Source organism: Rhinopithecus roxellana, chromosome 9 (genome assembly GCF_007565055.1).
Source record: "Rhinopithecus roxellana isolate Shanxi Qingling chromosome 9, ASM756505v1, whole genome shotgun sequence".
Lineage (NCBI taxonomy): Eukaryota > Metazoa > Chordata > Mammalia > Primates > Cercopithecidae > Rhinopithecus > Rhinopithecus roxellana.
In genome coordinates this window covers 38,153,530-38,171,475 of record NC_044557.1, presented here as the reverse complement: position 1 = coordinate 38,171,475, position 17,946 = coordinate 38,153,530, and the positions used below count along the sequence as shown (strand labels likewise).

General features: G+C 42.1%; 1 protein-coding gene across 2 annotated transcripts in view; it reads left to right on the top strand.

Annotated features, from left to right (window-relative positions):
- The first annotated feature begins 2,879 nt into the window (after positions 1 to 2,879).
- ARMC1 (armadillo repeat containing 1) overlaps positions 2,880 to 17,946 on the top strand; it is a 32,015-nt gene continuing 16,948 nt past the window's right edge. Inside the window, exons 1-3 of one of the 2 annotated variants that reach the window (XM_030937980.1) lie at positions 2,880 to 3,098; positions 13,168 to 13,385; positions 17,532 to 17,623. In XM_030937980.1, coding sequence (XP_030793840.1) covers positions 13,203 to 13,385; positions 17,532 to 17,623 — 275 coding nt within the window. In that variant the 5' untranslated portion in view covers positions 2,880 to 3,098; positions 13,168 to 13,202. Of the gene's footprint in view, positions 3,099 to 13,167; positions 13,386 to 17,531; positions 17,624 to 17,946 lie in introns of those variants that run through there. The other variant, XM_030937981.1, reaches the window with a different exon arrangement.

Genomic DNA, 17,946 nt, shown 5'->3' with positions numbered 1-17,946 from the left:
CTTTGCTTCTAGGTCATATATGTAGTCTTCAAGGTTTGAGTTTTTAATACACCTGGAATTTTTTTTTTGGTAAATGATGTAATTATGGATCCAATTTTATTTTCATCTGGATGTATAGTGAGAGCTTCAATTTATAATTATTTCTCTTTCTTCAAAAATTTCTACTTTGACATTTTCAAAACTACATATTAGTTTGATAGTACACATATAGAATTTAGGAATAAATACATATAAATATGTCAGAGCTGTGTACTCGAATACATATATATAAAGCTGAAAGTGTTGCTTGATCAAAAAGTTTTGAAATTCAGTGCTTCTTGAGCTCTTTAGACCATGAACTCCTTGAGGGCAGAGCTTGTGATTTTCCTTACCTTTGAATCCATAGTTAAGATTGTCTATGGCACATTGTAGCATTCAAAATAATTAAATGAATGAAACTGCCGGTATCTGAATCATGTCTTAAGCAACACAGCTATTGAGAAATGACATTCCAGTGTCCTGTGGGAAGATACCTGAGGCTAGGAACAAGCAATGACTCACAATGGAAGGTAGTATAACCTCACTGGTGTCAAGTTTAGACATTTTAATACAAGAATACAAATTCTTAAAATTTTTAAATACCTCCCTATGGCTTATAATCCATAGGTGCTTAGGAAACTGGTAATTATTCTTTTGTGAATACAACCCCTGCTTCTTAATAGCAGTCATCTATTCTGTAATGGCAGTGTGTAGGAAGAATTAGCTTTCTCAATGCTTTAATGGCAGAAGCATGATTATATTTAATATTTATTTGTTTATTTATTTTGAGACGGAGTCTCGCTCTGTCTCCCAGATTGGAGTACAGCGGCGCGACCTCGGCTTACACCCTCCGCCTCTCGGGTTCAAGCAATTCTCCTACCTCAGTCTCCGGAGTAGCTGGGATTACAGGCGCCTGCCACAACGCCCGGCTAATTTTTTGTATTTTTAGTAGAGACAGCTGGCCAGGCGCGGTGGCTTACGCCTGTAATCCCAGGACTTTGGGAGGCTGAGGCGGGCGGATCACCTGAGGTCCGGAGTTCAAGGCCAGCCTGACCAAAATGAAGAAACCCCGTCTCTACTAAAAATACAAAAATTAGCCGGGTGTGGTGGCGCATGCCTGTAATCCGGGAGGCGGAGGTTGCGGTGAGCCGAGATCATGCCATTGTACTTCAGCCCGGGCAAGATGATGGAAACTCTCTCTAAAAAAAAAAAAAAAAAAAAAAAAAAATAGAGATGGGGTTTCACCATGTTGGCCAGGCTAGTCTCGAAATCCTGAACTCAAGTTATCCACGCACTTCGGCCTCCCAAAGTGCTGAGATTACAGACGTGAGCCACCACACCTGCCGTCCTAATATGTTAACATTAACAAAAATAGCAAGTTTAATTTCCTTTTTTTAAAGTTGTTTTTAATAACTATACTGAAGAAACTTACTCAACCAAATGGGTTATGTTTAACCTGGCTGTACCCTTTGGACTTTTTTTTTGTTTTTTGTTTTTTTTTTTTGGCGACAGTCTCGCTCTGTTGCCCAGGCTGGAGCGCAGTGGCGCAATCTCGGCTCACTGCAACCTCAGCCTCTCAGGTTCAATTGATTCTCCTGCCTCAGCCTCCCAAGTAGCTGGGATTACAGGCGTCCGCAACGACGCCCGGTTAATTTTTTTTTTTTTTTTTTTTTTTTTGTAGAGACAGAGTTTCACCATGTTGGCCAGGCTGGTGTCGAAATCCTGACCTCAAGTGATCCACCCGCCTCGGCCTCCCAAAGTGCTAGGATTACACGCGTGAGCCACCGCGCCAGGCCTATTTGTTTTCTACTTAGCTTATTTGGCGCCTATTTTGAGTTCATTGGAAGCAAGAAGATAACCGAGAACAAGGGAACGGAAAGAAATCCAAGAAGCTGCTTGGTTTTTAAATTCACTTACGAAGTATAGGAGATACTAGCATTGAATACAATCTGGGATATTTATTGTTATTTACACTCTTTTCCTATTAGAGGCGTCTCATATTCCTTCTGACTTTAACACATGAGCTACGTGGCCGAATCAAACTGTTATAGAGCGAATCCAGAATCCGTTCATTGGGGTTATTGATTGCAAATGGATACATTATTCTCAAAGATCTGCCTGCGGGTTAAAAGTAGGTTTATATTTAGATAAATTAAAAAAAAAAAATCTATGCCCAAAGAAAACAAAAACTTCAAGTGATTGCCATCCATAAAACAAGTATATAAATCCTTACTTTGATAAACTACATAGAAGATATTTTAAAATACGAATTTGAGAAGATTCTGATCATAAATTCCTTACCAAAAAAAAAAAAAAAAAAGAAAACTTCTTCTCCAAAATAAATTACTACTTAAACGAAAACTGTACTTTGCGTCTTTCAAGCTGCTAGGGAGACAGTGGACACCAAGAAGAAATAAACGAAAATCCAAGGAATGCCTAATGTAGTGCTAACGTCCACAGTAAAACACAAAACAAAAAAAAATTATGAATTAAGACTCACAGAACCGAATAAAATATTAGGTATTGCCTTTATTAGAATTGCAAGAGTTGCTAAAGAAGAAATACTCAATTTGAATTACCGAATGCAGTACCGGTTAAGTCCTACCGGCCCCAGAAGGCTGGGAATTGAAGTTGTCAAAGTGCGACAGTTTCCCAGCCGGAATCAAATTTCTTCGGTTAGGGCTTGGTGGACGGCGAGTAGTTAGGGCCAATATAGTGTTCCTGGGTCCTCATTGGATCCGTTCCTCGAACACTTAGTGTATTTCCCTAAACCACCTATGAGCGCTTCACTCTAAAAAGACCTTCACTGATTGGATACTTTATCCTCACGTTGGACTCATTAGCAGCCAATAGAAGGGCAAAAGCGACAGAGGCGTCAGGTCACCTGGGAAGAGTCTGCAGAGCCTTTGCCCGCCGGCGCCTTGGCTCTTTGGGTTCCTGAGTTAGTCCGGTTTGTTTGCGATCGCGGCGGCCGGGGCTGCGAACCCAAGGGCTCGCTCCGCGCCGCCTGGGTCTCTACCTCATCCGTAGGTGTGGCCCTGATGGTGCGGCAGGCTCTGGACTCCTAAAGCTCTGGAGCGGTATGTGGGGTCCACGGGCGGCAGACAAAGCAGTGGAGCCGGGAAGGCCGCGGGAAGCGGCCCCTGCACCGAGGCAGCGAATCTGCCTGGGAGGGGCGCCCCGTCTGCCTCTTGTCAGATCCAGTAGTGCGTCCCAGTGAGGCGCTTTAGCACGCTCTACCTCCACGTGTCCCGTGAATCTGTTAGCTTTGCTCACTTCTCTGTCCCCCTCACATCCGACTTTTACTAACCCCAGCATTATTGATGGGTGTCATCTCATTTTTTCATCTCCCCAGGTTATTCTTTGGTAACTCTGTTAGTTTTGTGCACCTGCATGTCTCCTAAGAGCGGAAAGACATAGTTGTGTTAGGCTTAATTCAAGAGAGACCAGTATTCCCATTTTTATATTTAAGACTGTATTTTGGGAGGGCGGGGGTAGGTACTCGTGAAGTTAGCAACTCCTTTGGTGATACTTAGTGCACTGAAGTGTTAGGGCGATGAAGAAGGTACCTCCAACACCTGGCGGGACAGATGTCCCCACATGAGCAAGTAATATTCTGGTTTGGTAGTTGCTGGTGTTTGATTTTACCATTTCGCGTTCTTACTTTAATCTGATAACCGCTGAGGATTGTTACGTGAGATAACTGAGGCTCTGAGAACTTAACGTCTCAAAGTTACAGTTAACTCTTCGAGTAAGGGGAAAGTCAGATTTAATCTCAACGCTTATGTTATTTTTATCAAAGCCCACCTAACTGAATAAGGATTTAGGTTAAACGTATTCCCTCTGCAGCTCTTAGCATGTGAGAATTAAATCTTTGAATTGAATGGTGAATCTTGACTGTACTGTACGAGACGGAAAAATCTTTCAGGCATCTGCCTAACTACAGGTGTCTCACATGTATCATCTAACTGCTTGCTTCTCAAAGTGTGACAAGTAGTATAGGCCTCACCTGGAAGCTTGTTGGAAATGCAGAATCTCAGACTCTCCCACCTACTGAATCAGTATTTGCTTTTTAACAGGAACCTTTAAGTTACCAGAGTGCTCATTAAAGGATGAGGAGTATTCTTTGTCATAGAATGATTTGTTTGTCCAAGTTGAACTAAACAAAAGAGAAAGTAAAGGTATAAAAAGTTTTTTCACATTTTCATCATTTGTTAGTGAGGCTATGGCCTTTATTTTTATTTTTATTTTTTTGAGACGGAGTATCGCTCTGTGGCTCAGGCTGGATCAGTGGCGCGATCTCGGCTCACTGCAACGTCTGCCTCCCGGGTTCAAGCGATTCTCCTGCCTCAACGTCTGGAGTAGCAGAGGCCTTGGCCTCCCGAAGTGCTGAGATTACAGGCGTGAGCCACGTGCCCGGCCTCTTGTAGAGTTTATTATTATTATTATTATTATTATTTTGAGACGGAATCTCGCTCTGTTGCCCAGGCTGGAGTGCAGTGCCGCAATCTCGGCTCACTGCAAGTTCCGCCTCCCGGTTTCACGCCGTTCTCCTGACCCAACCTCTCGAATAGCTGGGACTGCAGGCACCCGCCATCACGCCCGGCTAATTTTTTGTATTTTTAGTAGAGATGGGGTTTTACCGTGTGAGCCAGGATGGTCGCAATCTCCTGACCTCGTGATCCGCCCGTCTGGGCCTCCCAAATTTTAATATTTTGAGGTGAGCTGTGACTCTGGAGCTCCCAGGCTCAGGTGATCCTGCCACCTCAGCTTTTGTATTTTTAGTAGAGATGGGGTTTTGCCATGTTTCCCAGGCTGGTCTTGAACTCCTAGGCTCAAGAGATCCACCCCCTGGGCCTCCCGAAGTGCTTGGATTACCGGCCTGGGCCATGGCACCGGGCCATCTCACAGAGTTTTAGAGCTTAGCGTTTCATTCATATGTTCATAGCCATGTTTAAAAGAGATGCATTTATACACCAACATAAAGTTTTAGTGGCTCTTTGTTTTGGCAGCAGAAATTACGTGGTATGTTTATTAAAATGAGTATTGGGCTCTCTCTCCAAATACTCCTATTTAGGATGGGGATAGAGCCTAGGTCTTTGCATTTTAACAGTAATCCCAGTTTATTCTGTTCAGGTCCCCACTTCTTGGTGTTAGCATTTTAGATAAAACACAACTAGAGAAAAACTTATTTTCTTTTGAACTTAATGCAGTACTCATTGTAGAAGAAGATAGGAAGGTTTTTTTTTTTTTTTTTAAACTTACCTTATGGTTTATTGGTTACTATAAAATTGCTCAGGTCAGTATATTTCAGATTATTTAATAATTCTTCTCATGCCTGTAATCCCAGCACTTTGGGAGGCTAAGGTGGGTGGATCACCTGAAGTCAGGAATTTGAGACCAGCCTGACCAACGTGGCAAAACCCCCTCTCTACTAAAAAATATAAAAATTAGCTGGACGTGGTGGTGCATGCCTGTAGTCCCAGATACTTGGGAGGGTGAGGCATGAGAATAGCTTGAACCTGGGCAGCAGAGGTTACAGTGAGCTAGGATCATACCACTGTACTGCCTGGGTGACAGAGTGAGACTCTGTCTCGATTAAAAAAAAAAAGCAAAAAACCAATTCTTTTGGCCAGTGCAGTGGCTTATGCCTGTAATCCTAGCACTTTGGGAACCTGAGGTGCACAGATTGCTTGAGCCCAGGAGTTTGAGACCTGCCCAGGCAACACAGCGAAACCCTGTCTCTACAAAAAAATACAGAAATTAACTGGTTATGGTGGCATATGCCTATAGTCTCAGCTACTCGGGTGGCATATGCCTATAGTCTCAGCTACTCAGGAGACTGAGGTGGGAGGATAGCTTGAGCCTGGGAGGTGGAGGCTGCAGCTCACTCTGTCGAATCCCCAGGCTCAGGTGATCCTCCCACCTCAGTTTTTGTATTTTTAGTAGAGATGGGGTTTTGCCATGTTACCCAGACTGGTCTTGAACTTCTGGGCTCAAACGATCCACCCCACTGGCCCTCTCCCAAAGTGCTTGGATTACCAGCCTGAGCCATGGCACCTGGCCATCTTACAGAGTTTTAGAGCTTAGCGTTCTATTCATATGTTCATAGCCATGTTTGAAAGACATGCCTTTATACACCAGCATAAAGTTTTAGTGGCTCTGCCACTGCCATCCAGCCTGGGCAACAGAACGAGACCCTATCTCAAAAATAAAATAATAATTATTTTGCACTTTGCCAAATTGGGCATATAGTGGGTAGGATAGACTGAATCCTGAAATATTCATTTAAAATCATTTTTTCCAACCTATGAAGATAGACTTTTTTTTTTTTTTTAAGAGACAGGGTCTTGCTATGTTGGCCATGCTGTGGTAAAGTGGCTGTTCACAGGCAAGATCATAGCACACTGCAGCCTTGAACTCTGGCCTCAAGTAGTCGTCCTGCTTCAGCCTCCCGAGTGACTGCACCCAGCAAAGGCAGACGTTTTTATCAAACAGCTTGAGTGTTTGTGTGAAGTTGATAAAATTAACACAGAAACATAATATGTATCTAATACATGAATTGGGGTTAGAGTTGTAACTTTTGTTTATCTGTTTTCAATTTCCTAACTGTTCTATTGCTATCTCATAAAATCTGCTTTGTGAACTCTGCAATCCACAGAAATATTGATCATTTAACAGAATTTAAGCAATGGCCAGGCACGGTGGCTCACGCCTGTAATCCCAACACTTTGGGAGGCCAAGGAGGGCAGATCACCTGAGGTCAGGAGTTCAAGACCAGCCTGGCCAATATGGCAAAACCCTGTCTCTACTAAAAATCAAAAATTAGCCAGGCATGGTGACAGGCACTTGTAGTCCCAGCTACTTGGGAGGCTGAGGCAGGAGAATCACTTGTACCTGAGAGGCGGAGGTTGCGATAAGCCAAAATTGTGCCACGCCCGTCCAGCCTGGGTGACAGTGAGACCCTGTCAAAAAAAAAAAAAAAAAAAAAAATTCGAGCAATGTGGTAGTTAGAAATGGATGTCAGAGTGACTTGCTATCATCAAGAATATTAAAGTAAGAAAAATTAGTCTTAACTGTGAGGAGTTCTCTCCTGAAGTTTTACATAAAACCCTTGTAATTTGAGGGACAAATCACAGCTTCTGTCAGGTTTTCTTGCCTTCCTTTAAATGCCATGGGAAATGCAGTGACCACAGCTTCTGCCTCTGTTATACAGTAAACCCATGACATTGTCAGATTCAACCAAGCATGAATCAAAAATATTGTACAGTATTCTCAGGATTTGAAATCTGTGGATATAGAGCACCAGCTGCATTAGCTAAGGTCTTTGATGGATCCTGTGCAGATGCTGATTTGAGCCACTCCTTATCAGTGCTATTTGAAGATTGGAAGGTTTTTTTTGTTGTTGTTTATTTTATTTTATTTTATTTTATTTTATTTTATTTTATTTTATTTTATTTTATTTTTTTGATGGAGTCTCACGCTGTTGCCCAGGTTGGAGTGCAATGGCGCTATCTCAGCTCACTGCAACCTCTGCCTCCCGGGTTCAAGCGATTCTCCTGCCTCAGCTTCCCAAATAGCTGAGATTACAGGCGCCTGTCACCATGCCCAGCTAATTTTTGTATTTTTAGTAGAGACAGAGTTTCACCATGCTGGCCAGGCTGGTTGCAAACTCCTGACCTCAGGTGATCGGCCCACCTTGGCCTCCCAAAGTGTTGGGATTACAGGCATGAGCCACTGCACCCTGCCAAAGATTGGAAGTTTTAGTTGTTTTGATTTTTGTTCATCCCAAAAGAAGAGTAAAACTATTTAACTTTTTTTCAGTATAGTTCCTACTGAATAGTTATCTAATGGCTCCTTGAATGAGAATGGAACTCTCCAGTTTCAAGGCCAGCATTGTATGCAAAAGGCCAACATTCAGAGTGTTTGGTTCTTTTTTCCCTGATTGATTGTAAAAAATTTTATTGTAAATTGGTAATTTATAGTTGTATATATTTATGGGGTACAAAATGATGTTATGATTCATGAATATAAAGTGGAGCAATTAAATCAAGCTAGTTAACATCTGTCACCTCATACTTATTTTTTATGGTGAGACCACTTGAAATTTACAACAATTCTTCTCTGTTTTGGTTTTGAGACGGAGTCTACCTTTATTGCCCAGGCTGGAGTGCAGTGGCACGATCTCGGCTCACTGCAACCTCCACCTCCCAAGTTCAAGCAGTTCTTTGGCCTCAGCCTCCTGAGTAGCTGGGATTCCAGGTTTACGCCACCACGCCCGATTAATTTTTGTATTTTTAGTAGAGATGACATTTCACCATATTGGTCAGGCTGGTCTCAAACTCCTGACTTCAGGTGATCCACCCACCTTGTCCTCCCAAAGTGCTGGCATTACAGGCATAAGTCATCATAGCCTTTTTAAAACCTGGAATACACTATTTTGTTTTGATTTTTTTTTTTTTTTTTTTTGAGACGGAGTCTCACTCTGTTGCCCAGGCTGGAGTACAGTGGTACGATCTTGGCTCACTGTAACTTCTGTCTCCCAGATTTAAGCGATTCTCCTGCTTCAGCCTCCCGAGTAGCAGGGATTACGGGCGCCCGCCACCACATCCAGCTAATTTTTGTACTTTTAGTAGAGACGGAGTTTCACCATGTTGGTCAGGCTGGTCTTGACCTCCTGACCTTATGATCCGCCTGCCTCAGTCTCCCAAAGTGCTGGGATTACAGGCATGAGCCACTGCGCCCATCCAGAATACACTATTATTAACTATATTCACCATGTTGTGCAATAGATGTCAAAAAACCCTCACTTATTCCTACTACAACTTTGTATCCTTTGATCGTCATCTCCTCATTTTGCCTATCCCCCAGCCTCTTACCACCATTCTATTCTCTGCTGCTGAGTTGTGTTGTTTTAGTTTCAACAGTTAAGCAACAACATGCAGCATTTCTCTTTCTGTGCCTACTTTAGTTCATTTAGTACTTCATTTAATGTTCTCCAGTTCTGTCCATGTTGTCATAAGTGACAGAATTTCCTTCTTTTTGAAGGCTAAATAGTATTCCATTGTGTCATTGTGTATGTACATCACATTTTCTTTCTTTTTTTTTTTTTTTGAGTTAGAGTCTCGTCCTGTCACCCAGGCTGTAGTGCAATGGCGCGATCTCAGCTCACTGCAACCTCCGCTTCCCTGGTTCAATCAGTTCTCCCTGCCTCAGCCTCCTGAGTAGCTGGGATTACAGGCGCCCACCACTATGTTCAGCTATTTTTGTATTTTTAGTAGAGACGGGGTTTCACCATGTTGACCAGGGTGGTCTCAAACTCCTGACCTTATGATCTGCTTGCCTTGGCCTCCCAAAGTGCTGGGATTACAGGCGTGAGCCACTGCGCCCAGCCAGTGTACCACATTTTCTTTACCCATTCATCTGTTGATGGATACTCATGTTGATTCCATAACTTGGCTGCTGTGAATGTTGCTGTAATAAACATGGGAGGGCAGACATCTATTAGACAAATTGATTTCCAGTCTTGTGGGTAAATACCCAGAAGTGGGATTGCTGGATTGTGTATCTGGTTCTTTAGCTCTGACTTGCCTCTTGGGTCTTTATGCCAATGATTGGTTCTGCAGGTTCTATTTTGGAAAGAATTTGTGCTAGTAACAGCACTTAAAGCTTATGGGTGGCCGGGCACCATGGCTCACACCTGTGATCCAAGCACTTTGGGAGGCCAAGGTGGGTGAATCACCTGAGGTCAGGAGTTTGAGACCAGCCTGGCCAACGTGGTGAAACCCTGTCTGTACTAAAAATATAAAAATTACCCAGGCATAGTGGCGTGCACCTGTAATCCCAGCTACTCAGGAGGCTGAGGCAGGAGAATCGCTTGAACCTGGGAGGCCGAGGTTGCAGTGAACCGAGATTGTGCCACTGCACTCCTTCCAGCCTGGGTAATGGAGTAAGACTGTCTCAAAAGAAAAAAAAGAAGAAAAAAAAAAAAGCTTATGGGTAAGCTGGTTGGTAAATGGGGATATTCAGGATGCTGATAATATGATAATAGAGACACCTAAGAGGCAAAATGCTGTCAAATCCCTTAGTTGTATTGCTGTGTGTTCAGTGTGTGGCTTTTTCTTGTGTCTTGATTTTTAAAAAATTGCAGTAGTACCTATTTTCCTTTTGAGAAAATTACTTGCCAAATACTGTCCTACTGAAGCCGTCTTTTCTCTGAGTTTTTTATTTTTGCATCTGCTCGGCTCACTGTAACCTCCGCTTCCCTGGTTCAATCAGTTCTCCCTGCCTCAGCCTCCTGAGTTGCTGGGATTACAGGCGCCCGCCACCATGCTCAGCTGCTTTTTGTATTTTTAGTAGAGACAGGGTTTCACCATGTTGACCAGGCTGGTCTCAAACTCCTGACCTGCAAATTAAAATTATTAGTGTATTTTAACACTAAATATATTTTTTGGCCATGTGGTATGAGTTAAGGATCTTAGCAGTGGTTTTAAAATTGCTAAGAAGTTATTCCAATGCCATTTATTGAATAATCTTACTATTTTTTATTGATTTTTGACATGATATAACTTTATTGAGCATTTATTGTGTGCCAGGCACTAGTATGTATGGTGTTTATGTGTATTGTCATTTCATCTGGAGAGTAACGCTATTTGGTAGCTGCTATAATTGACCCCATTTTAGAGATGAAGAAACTGAGACAAGAGTTTAAGGGATTTTCCTAAAATCACAAAGTTACCCAGTGATGGGGCCTGGGTCTGACTCAGTTGATCCTTCTTCCTTATATCAAATGCATAAATAACTTTCTGGGAGGAAGTATCTTTATCTCTCCACTTTCCCCCAGTTAGCACTATTGCTTATAGCTTTGTGTATTTCAATACATGGTAAGGCCAGTTTTGCCTTATTACCTTTTTCCTTCAGATAACTTCAGTAATCTTTGTGGACTTACAGAATAATCTTGTCCCTGTTGCCCTGACAGTTGGCATTGTTACTGATGTTAACATTAAACTCATTAATTTATGGAAAGTATTTACACTTTTACATTCTTACTAATAAGGAATATACTATGTAAGTTAATTGAAGTTACTATTTTTAATTTGCTGCATATATGAAGATCATTTCTTGACTTTTTGATTCTTCATATGTCCAGCATGTTGCATTTTCTACAATACCCTGTTTACTTTTATGGGAAAAAGATATGCTGACTTTATTTATTTTTTTGAGACAAGAGTCTCGCTCTGTTGCCCAGGCTGGAGTGCAGTGGTGCAATCTTGGCTCACTGCCTCCTGGGTTCCAGCTGTTCTCCTATCTCAGGCTCCTGAGTTGCTGGGACTACAGGCGCATGCCACCACTTCTGGCTAATTGTTGTGTTTCTACTGGAGATGAACCTACACCATCTTGGCTAATCTGGTCTATTTATTTGTTTTTTTTTAGAGACGGAGTCTTGCCATGTCGCCCAGGCTGGAGTGCAGTGGTGCGATCTCGGCTCACTGCAACCTCTGCCTCCCGGATTCAAGTGATTCCCCTGCCTCAGCCTCCTGAGTGGCTGGGATTACAGGCGCATGTCACCACGCCTGGCTAATTTTTGTATTTTTAGTAGAGACAGGGTTTCACCGTGTTGACCAGGCTGGTCTGAAACTCCTGACCTCAGGTGATCCACCCACCTCGGCCTCCCAAAGTGCTGGGATTACAGGCGTGAGCCACTGTGCCCAGCCGATATGCTGAATTTTTTTTTTTTTTGAGACAGAGTTTTGCTCCTGCAATGGCGTGATCTCGGCTCATTGCAACCTCTCCCTCCTGTGTTCAATCAATTCTCCTGCCTCAGCCTCCCGAGTAGCTAGGATTACAGGCGCGTGCCACCACGCCCAGCTAATTTTGTATTTTTAATAGAGATGGGGTTTCACCATGTCAGCCAGGCTGATCTCGAACTCCTGACCTCAGGAGATCTGCCTGCCTCAGCCTTCCAAAGTGCTGGGATTACAGGCATGAGCTACTGTGCCCGGCCGAAATGCTCATTTTAAAACGAAAGTATGAGGCATGAGGCCAGACACTGTGGCTCATGCCTGTAATCCCAGCATTTTGGGAGGCTGAGGTGGGCAGATCATTTGAGGTCAGGAGTTTGAGACCAGCCTAACCAACATGGTGAAACCTAGTCTCTACTAAAAATACAAAAAAAAAAAAAGCCAGGCATGGTGGTCTGTGTACGTAATCCTAGCTACTTAGGAGGCTGAGGCAGGAGAATTGCTTGAACCGGGAGGCAGAGATGGTAGTGAGCTGAGGTTGCGCCACTGCACTCCAGCCCGTGTGATAGAATGAGACTCTGTCTCAGAAAAAAACAAACAACGAAAACGAAGTATGCAAAGTGGCAAGACTGCTGACGAGTTTAGGAAATAATAAGTAATATTTTAGGCCAGTTCTATGCTAACTAGATTTTGTTATGTGGGGCAAATTATTGAACTTCTCTATGACTGTCTCCTCATCTGGCAAGTGAATTACGTCAAATTCTGTTTCATTCTTCCCTATTCTTTTCTGTTAGGCAGTAGAATATGGCATAATCAGATGAACAGATGTGTTTAGATTCAGTCTAGATTCACTGTGATCTTTCACACTACTGGCCTGAGCCACAGGCTAAATACCTTTCCTGTCTTCTTGATTTACAGACTTCTGCCTCTGTTTTCCAAGGGCATTTTATTCTTTGTAGACAGAGTATGCTAGGTTTTTGTTCACTGATGAATAAGCAAGCTATAAGCTAGCCACTCTTCCCTCAGGCACTAGTTTTAGGGGTAGAAATAGTCTAGAGGAAAAAAAGCACTGGCAATGTTAACAGTTTTAGAAGGATAGCAAAGGTTACAAGCTTGAACTATAGAGATCTTTATTGTGACTTTATTGTTAAAATATGTATGCTAAAAAGTAATTTGTGGGAATATAGAGGTTAACATATGTTCTTTAAATATTGTGCACCCAAGTTTTTTCAGTCATCTTATGTTCATTTTACTTTTCTCAAACTGTAGAGTTGCTGATTTCTAAGTTTTTGTGTGATTTATTTGTAGTTACCTGATTCTTTCTAAACGTGTTGTAATCCTGGTTATTTCACAAGTGCCATAATATACCTCAGCAACCTGGAACTAATTCTGCAAACCTTTTCTACAGAATTTAAGATTTTATTCGTGTGCATGGCATAGAAGATGAATTCTTCCACCTCCACCATGAGTGAAGAGCCTGATGCTCTATCGGTAGTTAACCAGTTACGGGATCTAGCAGCAGATCCATTAAATAGAAGAGCCATCGTCCAGGATCAGGGATGTCTGCCTGGCCTTATTTTATTTATGGACCATCCCAACCCTCCAGTCGTCCACTCTGCTTTGCTTGTAAGTTACCTTTAGTAATTTCAATCTCTGTTTTATTTTTGCAATTAAGGAGAGAATTTGGAAAAAGTGCTAGATGACATGGTAAAAAAACTGAAAGCAATTAATAGTTTGTATTTATGTATGTACAAACATATGTATGTGTGGTCTGTTTACACCAGTAGTAACATGCTACATTGTTTTTATTCTTTTGTTTGTTTGTTTTTTTGAGACAGAGTCTCCCTGTGTCATCCAGGCCTGGAGTACAATGTGGCAGGATCTTAGTTCACTGCAGTCTCCCCCTCCTGGATTTAAACCATCCTCCCCCACCTCAGCCTCCTGAGTAGCTGGGATGATAGGCACATACCACCATGCCAGGCAAATTTTTGATATTTTTGTAGAGATAGGATTTCGCTATGTTGGCCAGGCTGGTCTCAAACTCCTGGGCTCAAGTGATCCTTTCACTTTTACCTTCCAAAATGTTGGGATTACAGCTGTGAGTCACCATGCATGGCCCTATTTTTGTTCTTTAATACAAACTGTCGCATACTCCATGCATGGAATGTTCTACCACTTCCTTTCCATTTAACAGTCTTGAGGATTGGATCATATCATACACATAGACACCCAAAGAGGCACTTATTTTGTTTTTATTTTATAACAGCTTTTTAAGATGTAAGCACACAGCATCATACAATTCACTCATTTAAAGTATACAATTAAGTAGTGCTAGTATATTCAGAGTTGTGTCACCATCACCACAACTTTTTATTTTTATTTATTTTTTGTAACTACTTTTTTTTTTTTTTTTAAGTAGTGATAGGATGTAGCTGTGTTAACTAGGCTGGTCTCAAACTCCTGGCCTCAAGTGATTCTTCTACCTTGACCTCTCAAACTGCTTAGATTACAGATGTGAGCCACTGTGCCTGGCCCACCACAACTTTTTACCTATTGCTTCCCAGACCCCCCAACTCCCTATCCCTAAGCAAACTATTAATCTACTTTTTGTATGTTTATATTTGTCTATTCTGGCAAAAATGCCTATGTATTTTGCATATAAGTAGGGCCAAGTATGGTGGCTCACGCCTGTAATCCCAGCACTTTGGGAGGCCGAGGTGGGTGGATCACCTGAGGTCAGGAGTTCGACACTAGCTTGGCCAACGTGGTGAAACCCCGTCTCTAAAAATACAAAAAAATTAGCCGGGCGTGGTGGTGGGTGCCTGAAATCCCAGCTACTCAGGAGGCTGAGGCAGGAGAATCCCTTGAATCCAGGAGGCAGAGGTTGCAGTGAGCCAAGATTGTGCCGTTGCACTCCAGCCTGGGCAACAAGAGCGAAACTCCATTAAAAAAAAAAAAGTTGTTAAAATTAATGTTATGGGAAATTAATATTACTTAAATTTTATCTATTGTCCTTTACTTAAGGACTCATGATAAATTCCCCATTTAGTCTAATTTCATAAGTTTGTATGGAAGGCATATAGGCTTTTCCTTTTGGAAAAATTTTTCTATTTTGCCTTTACAGAATGAAGTTTAGCAGTCAAAAAAAGACATTGGTATAAGAGAACAGTAGTAACAAATGGGAAAAATGGCACAGCCCCCAGTCTGGTTTCTATTTCAATAAGAAATGCAATAAGGATGAGAAGAAAGAGAGGGTTGGTCTATAGATAGGGACTTGGGGCTAAAGGAAGTCTTTTTTTTTTTTTTTTTTTTTAATAGACTAGAACATGTCTAAATTCAGAGGGCAAGGGCTACTAGAATGGGAGAGGTTTGAGGGGAAGGCTCTCATAATTGCAGAAAATAGGAAAGATTTGCTAACGATAAAGTTGTTCAGCAGTGTTGAGGGGCTGATTAGTTTGGTAATACTGAATCAGTATGATTCAGGCCTGCTGTAGGCTCGGAGAGCCAAGTAGTTGGATTTGCGCAGAGTTGCTACTTGGCCAGGTTAAGTTGGACAGAATGATTGTGCAAGGGAGTTTAGGGTCTTGGCAGGATTGTTTGAAATGATATACAGTAGGTACTAGGCTGAATAAGGAAGGGAAGTATAAAGTCATGGAGGGACTGAACTAAGGAGAAGGATCAGTGGGTGAACGTTCCCAAGATGCTGAAGAAAAGATTTTTTTGTTGTTGTCTTTTCTGTTTTTGAGACAGAGTTTTGCTCTTGCCGCCCAGGCTGGAAAGCAATGGTGTGATCTTGGCTCACTGCAACCTCTGCCTCCTGGGTTCAAGCGATTCTTCTCCCTCAGCCGTCTGAATAACTAGAATTACAGACCCGCACCATCACACGTGGCTAATTTTTATATTTTTAGTAGAGACGGTTTTTCACCATGTTGGCCAAGCTAGTCTCGAACTCATGACCTCAGGCAATCTGCCCGTCCTGGCCTCTCAAAGTGTTGAGATTATAGGTGTGAGCCACCACGCCTGGCCATCAGGTGTGTTGTTTTGTTTTTATGATTTCATTTTTTTGTCACTGTTAGCTTATTAGTGTACACTTTTGTTTTTATTTTATTTAGTGGTTGCTGTAGGTTTTACAATATGCATCTTTAACTTATGACAGCCTACCTGTAAATGAATCCTACCCTTAACATGTAGTGTAAGAATCACACAAGAGTATATTTCCATTTCTTCCTCCCATCTTTTGTGCTATTTTTGTCATACATTTTACTTCTACATATGTTTAAAAACCTACAGTGTATATATTTTTGCTTTAAACAGTCAATTATCTTTTAAAGAGATTAAAAATTTAAAAATGTCTTTTTTTTTTGAGATGGAGTCTTACTCTGTCGCCCAGGCTGGAGTGCATTGGCACAATCGCAGCTCACTGCAACCTCTGCTTCCCAGGTTCAAGTGATTCTTCTGCCTCAGCCTCCCTAGCAGCTGAGATTACAGGTGCACATAGCATGCCTGGCTAATTTTTGTACTTTTAGTAGAGACGGGGTTTTGCCATGTTGGCCAGGCTGGTCTTGACTCCTGAGCTCATGTGATCTGCCCACCTCAGCTTCCCAAAGTACTGGGATTACAGGTGTGAGCCACCATGCCTAGCAAAAAAAGGTCTTTTATATTTACCTTCATTTCTATGTTTCTGGTGTTCTTTATTCCCCAACATAGATTCATTTTTGTTGTTTGGGTTTTGTGTTTGTTTTTGTTTTGAAACAGGGTCTCAGCTGGGTGTGGTGACTCATGCCTGTAATCCCAGCACTTTGGGAGGTGGAGGCGGGTGGATCACCTAAGGTCAGGAGTTGGAGATCAGCCTGATCAACATGGCGAAAACCCATCTCCACTAAAAATACAAAAATTAGCCAAGCGTGGCGGCCAGCGCCTATAATCACAGCAGGAGGCTAAGGCAAGAAAATCCCTTGGACCTGGGGGGCGGAGGTTGTGGTAGGTCGAGTTTGTGCCACTTCACTCCAGCCTGGGTGAAAGAACAAAAACCCCATCACACACACACACAAAAAAAAAAAAGAAAGAAAGAAAAGATTTTGCTGTATTGTCTTCTGGCATGTATGGTTTCTAATAAGAAAACTGCCGTAATTCTTGTTCTTCTCTTATATAATGCCTTTTTCTGGCTTCTTCTGGAACTTTATTAGTGATTTTCAGCAAATAATTATGATGTCTTTGATATGGATGGTGGTTTTTTTTTGAGATGCAGTCTTGCTCTGTCACCCAGGCTGGAGTGCAGTGGTGCCATCTCGATTCACTGCAACCTCCGCCTCCTGGGTTCAAGCCATTCTTCTGCCTCAGCCTCCCGAGTCGCTGGGATGCGTGCCATCATGCCCAGCTAATTTTTGTATTTTTAGTAGAAACAGGGTTTTGTTTTTGCCAGGCTGGTCTCAAATTCCTGACCTCAAGTGATCCACCTGCCTTAGCCTCCCAAAATGCTGGGATTACAGGCGTGAGCCACCCAGTACCCATCTTTTTTTTTTTTTTTTAATTTTTTTTGAGACTTGTGAATAAGTTAGGAACCTTCATTTCAAAGAGTAGATCAGCTGTTACAGCTCAAAGGATCATTTCTTCCTTAGGGAATAATTCTGAATCATCACATTTAAAGGATTTTATTCTAAAAACAAAAACCTATTTTCTCTTTTTTTTAAATTTTCTTGCAATAAGTTGGTAGCAGTTTCAATTTTGAATAGTCTGGACAGACGAATTAACTTATTACTGTTTCTGCTGTAGGCTCTTCGATACTTGGCAGAATGCCGTGCAAACAGAGAAAAGATGAAAGGAGAACTGGGTATGATGTTGAGCTTACAAAATGTTATACAGAAGTAAGTACAACAGACAGTGTCTCATTTATTTACATATATACTTATGTTACTTACTTACAGGGCCTCACTATGTTGCCCAGGCTGGGCTCAAGCGATCTTCCCACCTTGGCTTTCCAAAGTGCTGGAATTACAGGCATGGTTACTACTATTATTGGATTACTATGTTTTAATGTCCTATAGTTAACTGTTTTTAATCATTTAGCTGGCTGAGGGAGGAGAATCGCCTGAACCTGGGAGGTGGAGGTTGCAGTGAGCTGAGATCGTGTCATTGCATTCTAGCCTGGGCGACAGAACAAGACTCCATCTCAAAAAAAAAAAAAAAG